Below are 11,043 nucleotides of genomic sequence, written 5' to 3'. Positions count from 1 at the left end.
AGGCAACCCACTCACCTCAGCCGCCCAAAGGCGTGGGATTACAGGCTGAGCCACCGAGCCCAGCTGATACTGGCATTTTAATAAGGAAACTAAGGATAAGAAGAGTAACTTGTCAAGTTACATAAAGCCTGGAAAAGCCAAGATCAGAAGCCAGGTCTGACTTTAAAAAACATATAAAAAATAAAGAATCCAAATTGCAGAGTCTTCCTGAGACACTTCACAAATAGAGAATGTTTTTTGTTGTTATTGTAGAGACGAGGTCTCACAAGTTGCCCAGGCTGCTCTCGAATCCACAGGCTCAGGCAGTCCTTTCACCTCGGCCTCCCAAAGTGCTGGGATTACAGGCTGAGCCACCGAGCCCAGCCCAAATAGAGAATTTTAAGAACTATCTAGAGCTGGTTGGGCACCAGTGGCTCACACTTGCAATCCCAGGAATCTGGGAGGCCAAGACAAAGGGCTGTTTTAGCCTAAGAGTTCAAGATCAGCCTAAGCAACAAAGTGAGACCTTGTCTCTAAAAAAAAAAAAAAAAAAAAAAAAAAAAATCAGCCAGGTGTAGTGGTGTGCACCTGCAGTCCCAGTTACTTGGGACGCTGAAGCAGAAGGCTCATCTGAGCCCAGGAGGTCAAGACTGTGATGAGCCATGATCAAGCCACTGTGCTCCAGTCAGTGTGACAGAGTGAGGTTCTGACTAAAAAATAATAATAATAACAAAAAGAAAAAAAGAAAAAAAAATATCTAGAGCTTAAAACATATAGAGAAGCCGCAAACATATAGGAAATGAGATGAGAATGAACATTTCATTATCCTTAATCTCAACAGAAAACCAGTACTATTATCATCCTAGCAATTGAATTACCAGGGCTATATGTGGCAAAGAAAGAAATTATAGCATCTTTTTGGATTACAGAGGACAAAGTATTTGATGTGTCCCAGAGAAGGAAAGTTTCATATAAAAGATCATGTTTGAGATGTAAAAGATGAGAAAGAGTCTACTGACAGATAAGTTGAAGTAGGGAAGACAGTCCAGGAAGAAGAAATACTTAATGTGAAGGTAAGAAAATGTCTATCACTTTTATAAACTGAAAATAGTCAAGCGTATTAAAACATATGAAAGATTCCTATATTTCCATATGGTTCCCTCTCTCACTTCCATCAAGTCTCTGCTCAAATGTTACTTTATCAGAATCTTGCTCTGACCACCCTAGATAATGTCCCCTAACTCTAGTGTATATATTACCCTGTTTCAATTTTCTTCATAGCACTTATCATCATCAAGAATATATGTTTATTTGTTCATTATCTGCTCTATCTTTCCCTTCAACTAGAATCCAAGCTCTTTGAGAACAGAGCCTTCACCTTGTTCATTGCTATTATCCTCAATGTTTATACTAGTACCTGGCATACAGTAGGCTCTCAATAAGTACTTGTTAAAGGAAAAACTGTGTGATAGTAAAACTTGTGAAGAAAGTGCTTTGTATACCATATTAAGAAGTCTGGGCTTAATTCTATGTCTAATAAGCTACCCTTTAAGGATTTTAATAAATGATCACTAAACTCCTTTAATGAGATATGAATTCAAAAAGATCACTCTGATTTCAGAATAGAAGATGGACTAAAAAACAAGGTGGGGAGGTGGGTTTGGCATTTGAGGGCCACTGCCAGGGGAGGGAGGGACACACTTCATCAACAAGGGTACCTGCATAATGAACAATTGTATACCTAACCCTGAATTGTACCCCACATCTTTAAAATAAAGGAAAAACAAAACAAAACAAGGTAGAAGAATGGATTAGAGAACATGGTTTGGTGGAAGAATAAACAAAGAACAAAATAAAAGCTAAATGAAGAATAATTAGAAAGCCATTAATATACTTCAAATAATGTATGAGACACCTGAATTAAGGCAGTTTTAAAGAGAGATTAAAGAAAGGGAAAACAGGCTGGAAGCAGTGGCTCATGCCTGTAATCTCAGCATTTTGGGAGGCTGAGGTAGGAGGACTGCTTGAGGTCAAGAATTTGAGACCGCCCTGGGCAGCAAAGAAGGACCCCCAACTCCACAAAAAAATTTTTAAAAAAATTATCTGGGCATGGTGGCATGTACCTAGAGTCCCAACTACTCGAGAGGCTGAGATGGGAGGATTGCTTGAGTCCAGGAGTTTGAGATTACAGTGAGCTATGATGGCACCACTGCACTCCAGCCTGGGTGACAGAGTGAGACTCTGCCTCATTAAAAAAAAAAAAAAAAAGGTGATGGGGGGAGAGATAGTATGTTAAGAATGAATTTTTCCAAAGTTTACCTGGGAGTTGGAGTCTGGGAATCTTTCACTTTCAGTAAAATCACAGAGTCTGATCCTAAATGAAGAAACACAGCAGCATTTCATTATTAATAAAAGATTCCACACAGTTATACTTTCTAGATGTCTTAGTTTAAGTTTCCATACTTTGTCATATTCTATTTCCACAAAAATACCATAGCATAAGAACAAAAGTAAGATGAGAGAGAAAGGGTGATCCCTTCAGGTCCCCTCACTGTGGGAGCTTTTCTGTCCTCTCAATAAATCCTGCTTTCTAAAAAAAAAAAAAAAAAGATGGAAGAGAGAGGCAAGTCCATTTTCACTGAGACCAGAAGTAGTTCTTAGTGAAGCACTTGCTTCACAAATAAGAATGTCATTTGGAAATACGAGCATATTTGCCCTTCAGCATCCATTCCTGGACTGTGCTTGCTCCCTGTGCTTCCTCTTTGTTTCAGGGGAACAAGAGCATGTCAAGATTCCTTCCAGTAGTCCCTCTTTATCCATGGTTTTGCTTCCTGTGGTTTCAGTCACCTGTGGTCTACCATGGTCTGAAAATACTAAAGGGAAAATTCCAGAAATAAACAATTCATACATTTTAAATTGTGTGCCAGTGTGAGTAATTTGATACAATCTCATGCTATGTAGCTACATCTTGAATGTGAATCATCCCTTTGTCCAGCACATCCATGCTGTATACACCACCTGCCTCTCAGTCACTTAGTAGTCATCGTGGCTATCAGATCGACTATATTAATATAGCAGTGTTTGTGTCAGGTAACCCTTCTTTTACTTAATAATGGTCCCAAAATGTAAGAGTAATGATGCTGGCATTTCAGATATGCCAAAAAGAAGCTATAAAAAGTGCTTTCTTTTAAGTGAAAACGTGAAAGTTCTCAACTTAATAAAAGAAAAAAAATAGCCAGGTGCAGTGGCTCATGCTTGTAATCCCAGCACTTTGGGAGGTAGAGGTGAGAGGATTGCCTGAGTCCAGGGGTTCGAGACCTGCCTGGGCAACTTGGTGAGACCACATCTCTACAATAAATAAAAAAAAGTTGCCAGGTATGGTGGCGTGTGCCCATGGTTCCAGCTACTTAGAAGGCTGAGGCAGAAGGATCACCTGAGCCCAGCAGGTCAAAGCTGTGGTGGCCGTGAGCAGGCTACTGTACTCCAGCCTGGGTGACAGAGTGAGACGAGATTCCTACTCAAAAAAAAAAAAAAAAGAAAAAGAAAAAAATAACTTTTATTACAGTATAGTTATAACTGTTCTATTTTATTAGTTACTGTTGTGTTGTTAATGTCTTATTGTATCTAATTTATAAATGTATATATAAGAAAAAACATAATATATATAAGGCAGAGTATATATAGTGTACTATCCATGGTTTCCGGTAACCCCCTGGGTATCTTGGAAATTATGTCCTGTGGATTAAAAGGTGACTACAATATTTCATGATTTGCAATGAAACTGAATTAGGTGAAAGAAAGAAAGGGCGAGAGGAAGAAGGGGAAGTGGGAAGGGAATACAGAAAAAGAGTGTGGGAATCTAAAAAGTACAAATTGTATCACCCTATTATTTACTCTGTTGAATACTCCCAAAGTCAGGAATCATGTCTTTCTAAAGTGCTATAATTAGAACCTCAGAGTATATATTAAATGGAACAAAGAAAGTAATTAAACAGTGCAATGTAGTATATCTATTCCAGTTTTGTTGTATCTAAGTATCTGTCATACAATGTATGTTTCTGAGGTTAATGTGTTTTGGGTTTTTTTCTTTAAATTATGGTTCCCAGGAAATCATCTCACAAAATGTAATAAAATGACCATGGATTTGTGTAGCTGTATGATGATGCCACCAAAAAGTCTAATCCTCAAGTAAGAACTTTCAAAAACTGACAACTTAAAAAAAAAATGACCCAAGGAAGGGAGAGCCTCAGAGACTGGTGCCTCATCTATCAAAAGACCCCTAATGTCTAACCACTTAATCCAAAACTTGCTTTAAATTATATACCTAAGTACATACCCTAAATACATACATAAAGAAGAAGAAAACTCAAAAAAACCTTAATTAACTGGAATGGTAAGAACTAAATATTGTAGTTAGCTGAAAGGCAGAAAACTTTGTTTCCAAAACTTGCTAACGACCATTCTAAAATGCATAAACCTACTATACAGGTTTAGTAATTGGTATTAAATGGTAAGTACTCATACGTCAATATTTATCTGCTGTTTCAAAATTCCTGTAACTTCAGAAGTCTTAACTATCACTGCAAAGTAATAGAAACAGAGAAAGTGCTCAAGCAACTAAACTGAATATACTCTGACTGTATACTCAGGAAGTTGTTTAAATACAATATTACATAAAATCATTTGCATCTTGATGTTAAGAAAAAAGAGTATCTGGCCGGGCTCGGTGGCTCAGCCTGTAATCCCATACTTTGGGAGGCCGAGGTGAGTGGATTGCCTGAGCCCGCGGGTTCGAGACCCGCCTGGGCAACTTGGCGAGACCTCATCTTTACAATAAATCAAAAAATTAGCCGGGCATGGCAGTGCGCACCTGTAGTTCCAGCTACTTGGAAGGCTGAGGCTGAAGGATCGCCGGAACCCAGCAGGTCAAGGCTGCGGTGGCCGGGAGCGGCCACTGCACTCTAATCTGGGCAACAGAGTGAGATTCCAACTCAAAAAAAAAAAAAAAGAAAAGAAAAGAAAAAAAGAGTATCTTATTTGTATGTTTAGTTTACTCATAGTACAGTTAACTAAATTAGGGTACTCCTTATCCAAAATGCTTGGGACCAGAAGTGTTTCAAATTTTGAATGTTTTCAAATTTTGTACTATTAGCATCACACCAGTTGAGCATCTCAAAACTGAAAACCTGATATCTCAAACGTTCCAATCAGCATGTCCTTTCAATGTCACGGTGGCATTTAAAAAGTTACAGATTTTAGATTTCAGATATTCAGATTTGGGGTGTTGAACCTGTATATGCTAATTAATTTGTATACTATAATGTTGCCTGTAATTAAAAAAAATAGTTAATTGACTGGTAGGATTAAACAAATAGTTATATGATGCCATTTTTTACCTTCAGATTGTATATTTGAAGCTGGGAAGTTATCTGGCTGATGTGGAAGAGAGTGGTGATGGTGAGGTTGATGGGGAGAATCAGAATCTTTGGATCCAAATGCAACATCTGGGGTATAAGACGATAGGGGATATACACTGTGGGATGGCTGTTCCTGGGTAGTTAAAATGCTGGCAGATCCAGATGATGAAGTATCAGAGCCAATAATCTGAGATGCATAAGAGTTTCCATTTCTAAACAGTGAATCTTTCAAAGTATTTTTACTGGAACTAAGACATCGAGACCTAGCAAGAGAATATAGTTTTAATATCAAATAACAGATTGTAAAATAAAATTCATCTGAAATATGCTTCTGTGACTCACAGGTGTAAGGGAAAATGTGTGGTGGGTTTGGCTACAGAAAACTGTTTCCCTGTGACCATCTGTAGCAGCTGTCTGTAAATCTCTCTTTCTTCTTCTTGAACAGTCTAAAATAAGAAATAAAAAGTTTAAACAATCCAATAAGGCAAGTGATTCTCAAAGCAGCATCTAGTGAGGATCCCAGAAGCTCTGCCAAAGCTCAGGCACAGTCCTAAAGACAATTAAGAATTATGATACATTACGGGTATTCTAGAAAACTATCAAGTATGTGTAAGAGGAGTTGGGTGAATACCAGATAGTATATTTTGGAAAATTATGGCGCATATACGTAAATAATAGTGCAGAGAAGCCACAGGATATGAAACCAGAAGGCCAGTAGGCAATTACTTTTGAGTCAATGATAAAGAGTACCAGAAATAAAACATTTAAGGAACTCTAAATTAGGATTCCAACAAATCCCTTGATTCTTGATACCTGTTCACAAAATCACAAGGAAGTAACCAGAATAGGCAAGACCACTTAGATTGGGATATTTTGCAAACGTTTTCTTATTTTAACCTATTCTGCTCTAAGTGCAGGTATTTTCCAAAGATGGTTTTCATTGCCAACATTTATTTAACTTTTTTCCTGTAAGTCCAATACCATATTCAGAAAAAAACCACATACTCCATAACATTCATTCACTGATTTGAACACATCTATACTCCAGTCACTAAAGATTCTGCATCAAATAAAACAAAGTTCCTGCATTTGTGGCATTTACATTACAGATAAAAAAAAATTAACAAAAGCTAACTACAAACTAACTTCAGGTAGTATGAAGAAAATTAAAGGTAAGGGAAAAGAAAGTAATAGAGAGCGAACAACAGGAACAGTCAAGATTTCTCAAAAAAGGTGATATTTCAGCAGAAACCTAAAACCAAGGGAAAAAGTAAGTCATAGAAATATATAAAAGAATATCCTAGATAGAGGAACAGCAAATACAAAGCCCTGAGACAGAAATGTGCTTAAAGTTTTCCAAAAATAGTAAGATCTATGTGAATGAGAAGAGTAGGAAGAAATGAGGTCACTTGGCAGAGAACCACAGATTCCCTGACGCAATGGGTCATGTTCACTAAGTAATATGCCCCAGTAATTTAAAAAAATCTTATATACAGTTTAATACAACTGACAATCTTCACAAAATAATTTTAAACACTGAGTCAGGGTTAACAGCATCGTTTAGCTGTTAACCCTGACTCAGTGTTTCAATATGTGCATCAGCATTTTATTAAATCACAAATGTTTGTTAATAGCAGAATGGATTAGGCAATTAACTATACAAACCTTGTATAGTTAATTGACACAGAGTTTTTTCTTCGTGAACCCCCTTTTTTTTGCTATGCAGTAAATTACAATCACTGTCAGTATGTTACTGATCTACTAGAATACATTTGAATTGTGAGGCATGACAACTCCCTCTGAGAAAGAGCTACCCTTAAACTTGAATAACTAGTTGAGCATTTGGTGGAAGAATAGATTCAAGAGGAAAACAAACTTGCAGTGCTCTACAAGAAAAAAAAACCCCATTATTTTATCCCTTAGATATTAACACTGTACCTAAGATGATGGCAGTTTCCTTTTCCAGTGTTTATAAAAAAACATTGTCTGCAGTATGGGCACTTCAATGACAGCACAAAAATAATGATTAGAAAAAGACAATTGGTCACCACTTTACTAAATTCTGGTCTGGCTATATGGCTCTTTGAATTATGGTTACCATGTTTTCCTAGCTTTAGCCCTCTCCACTACCTTGGAGAGGTGAATCTCTTCTCTCTTTCTCTCCAATTTCTAAATAAACTATATTTTCCAAACTAAAAAGAAAAAGACAATTACCAGGTATAAATTAATATCAATAACCAAATCTATTATTTATTGACTATTCTACTGAAGAGGATATGGCTATTTCAGAAACAACTTTAAACCATAATTAAAATAAATGCCTCTTCATTATTTTCAATCTAAAATTGACAGTATAATGATTAAGTAGACAGCAGAATAAAGCCTCATTACAAATTACTGGATTGTAAGAGAGATTTGTCAACCAACTCCATCGTGATCTACATACAAAAAAGCTTGTGCTATCTGGCACTTTACTGACCAGGATTTTTAAATGCTCCCCAATATACATCTTGACTCGATTCTTTTACCACACCAAATAACCTAATCACAATACAACAAGACTAACAATAGGTTATTTTTAAGGATGGTAAAATGACAGAAGGAAAGGGAAATCAGACCATCTGAACCCTAGAAACTAACTCTTTTTTTTTTTTTTTTTTTTTTTGAGTTGGAGTCTCACTCGGTTGCCCAGACTGGAGTGCAGTGGCACGCTCCTGGCCACCGCAGACTCAACCGGCTAGGCTTTGGCAATTCTTCCGCCTCAGTCTTCCAAGTAGCCGGAACTACAGGCACGCACTACCATGCCCGGCTAGTTTTTGATTTATTGTAGAGACAAGGTCTCACCAAGTTGCCCAGTTGGGTCTCGAACCCGTGGGCTCAGGCAATCCACTCGCCTCAGCCTCCCAAAGTGCTGGGATTACAGGCTGAGCCACCAAGCCCGGCAGAAACGAACTCTTGGTTAACAAACCATTTTAATTCATTTTCACTGTCCCACCAGACTGGATTAAAAAAAAAGTTCTGACTATAGTTCTACATCACAGAGATGAAAGCAAAGCAAAACTAGTGTAAGAGGTTACTTTGGCCTTTACTTACTTTGCATAGTACCACTTGGTACCAAGGAATGTTAAAAAAAATCATTTCTATCAAATACAGACCTCAAGAGAACACTGATAAAAGTGAGAATATTTGGGCTTTGCTAAATTCATCAACCACAAAAAGTTTTAAAAAATCTCTCCTTCCACATATCACACAGCAAAATGTTTTCTTAGAATAAATTTTCATACTCATAATGCCAGGCGCCGTGGCTCATGCCTGTAATCCCAGCAATTGGAAGGCCAAGGCAGTTGGATTGCTTGAGCCCAGGAGTTTGAGACCAGCCTGGGCAACATAACAAGACCTGGTCTACACACACACACATACACACACACACACACAAAGAAAACAAAGACAATTAGATGAGTGTGGTAGCAGGTGCTACTCTGGAAGCTGAGGTGGAAAGATAGTAGCCTGGGCCCAGAAGGTAGAGGTTGCAGTGAGACATGATTATGCCACTGCACTCCAGCCTGGGTGGACAGAGGGAGACTCCACTCAAAAAGAAAAAAAAAAATGAATGAACTTCCAGACTCATAAATAACACACGAAGAACCAAAATGGCCATAAAGTACAAGAAATCTAGATTAATACATTGTAAATCACTGGTTAAAAAGCTAATTTAACACACATAAGTCCCCCACAAATCATTTTCCTAATAAATATATCTTCAAAGAAGAGCTTCTGAGTCTAACAATCTCACAGTCATTACACAACATAAAATGAACAGAAATAAATTATCCATAATCCAAATAATTATTTGAGGTCTCTTTAAGACTCATACTTTCAGTTTAAAGTAATTTATGGCTTTAAAAGATGAACGTTAAGAGTGTTTCACTAACCTACAAGTTAATTTGGAGGTCACAAGAATTTTTTTTTAATGACAGGAGGTACTTTCCTTGAGTTTCATTAAAAACAAACAAACAAACAAACAAACAAACAAACAAACAGGCTGTGCGTAGTGTCTCCTATCTATAATCCTAGCATTCTGGGAGGCCAAGGCAGGAGGACCGCTTGAGGCCAGTATAAGACCAGCTTGGCAATATAGTGAGGCCTCCTATTTTTTTTTTTTTTTTGAGTTGGAGTCTCACTCTGTCACCCAGACTGGAGTGCAGTGGCCGCTCCCGGCCACCGCAGCCCGACCTGCAGGGCTCTGGCGATCCTAAGGCCTCCTTTTTCACAAAAATAAAAAGTATCCAAAAAGTATCCAAGAATGGTGGTACATGCCTGTAGTCTTAGCTACTCAGGAGGCTGAGGTGGAAGAATCGCTTGAGCCCAGGATATGAGGTTACAGTGAGCTATGACTGTGCCACCTACACTCTAGCCTGGGCAAAAGTGAGACTATCTCAAAAAAATAAAAAACAAGAAAAAATTTAGATATGTTATATTCCATTTAAAAACATTTCAAACAATGAAAAATAGTACAGGTAACTCTTTAAAATTATAAATTGACAATTTATAATTGTATAAATTTATGAGGTCTAAAGCAATGTCAAAACTTGTTAATACAATATGGAATAATTAAATCAAGGTAGTTAACATATCCATCGCCTAAAATACTTTATATTTTTTTGTGCTGAGAACACTTTAAATTTGCTCTCTTAGCCATTTTACTTATTTATTTATTTTTCTCGAGTTGGAGTCTCACTCTGTCACCCAGGCTGGAGTGCAGTATCACTGTCTCGGTCACCGCAGTATTGACTGGCTGGGCACAGGCGATCCTTCCACCTCAGTCTTCTAAGTAGCTAGAACCACAGGCGTGTGTCACCTGGCTAATTTTTGATTTACTGTAGAGACGAGGTCTCATCATGTTGCCCAAGCTGGTCTCAAACCTGCAGGCTCAGGCAATCCTCTCGCCTCTGCCTCCCAAAGTGGTGGGATTACAGGCGTGAGCCATCATGCCCAGCTCTAGCAATTTTAAAATGTATGATATTAATTATATTTACAAGATAACTACAAAAATAACCTATATTCCTTCCGAAATTATGTACCCTTTGACCATCATCTCCCCATTCTCTGTACCACCCCACCCCCTGCCCAACTCTGTAACCAACATTCTACTCTCTGCTTCCAGTTTGGTTGTTTTAGATTCCACACGTGAGAACATACAGTATTTGTACTTGTTCGTGACTTGTTTCATTGAACATAATGTACTCCAATTCTATCCATGTTTCCAACCTTTCCAAGGCTGAACAGTATTCTACTGTACATATATTCCACATTTTTTGGCTTTTTTTGTTTTTGAATCAGGGTCTTACTCTGTTGCCCAGGCTGGAATGCACTGGCATGATCACGGCTACTACAGCCTTGAACTCCTGGACTCAGGTAGCCTGAGTAGCTGGGACTACAGGTATGCACCATCATGGCCAACTAATTTTTCCTTACTTTTTATAGAGACAAAGTCTTTCTATGTTGCCCAGGCGAGTCTCGAATTTCTGGGTTCAAGCAATTCTCCTGTCTCATCCAACGAATGTGCTGGGATTACAAGTGTGAATCCGGCCATATTCCACATTTTCTTTATCCATTCCTCTGTTGATGGACATTTTTTTTTTTTTTT

The 11,043-nt window shown here is 37.9% G+C and overlaps 1 protein-coding gene across 2 annotated transcripts in view; it reads right to left on the bottom strand.

Moving 5' to 3' along the window:
- Positions 1–11,043, bottom strand: part of SENP1 (SUMO1/sentrin specific peptidase 1) — a 59,568-nt gene that overhangs the window by 24,768 nt on the left and 23,757 nt on the right. For both annotated transcript variants that reach the window (XM_008069254.2, XM_021718170.1), the window contains exons 7-9: positions 5,739–5,842; positions 5,376–5,659; positions 2,299–2,353 (exon numbers count right to left, since the gene is read on the bottom strand). In XM_008069254.2, coding sequence (XP_008067445.1) covers positions 2,299–2,353; positions 5,376–5,659; positions 5,739–5,842 — 443 coding nt within the window. The remainder of the gene's footprint in view (positions 1–2,298; positions 2,354–5,375; positions 5,660–5,738; positions 5,843–11,043) is intronic.

This window comes from Carlito syrichta, unplaced genomic scaffold (genome assembly GCF_000164805.1).
Source record: "Carlito syrichta isolate Samal-C Ts95f unplaced genomic scaffold, Tarsius_syrichta-2.0.1 Scaffold311884, whole genome shotgun sequence".
Classification (NCBI taxonomy): Eukaryota; Metazoa; Chordata; class Mammalia; order Primates; family Tarsiidae; genus Carlito; species Carlito syrichta.
Note: the sequence above shows the minus strand (reverse complement) of the source record. Positions and strands in the feature narration are given on the sequence as shown.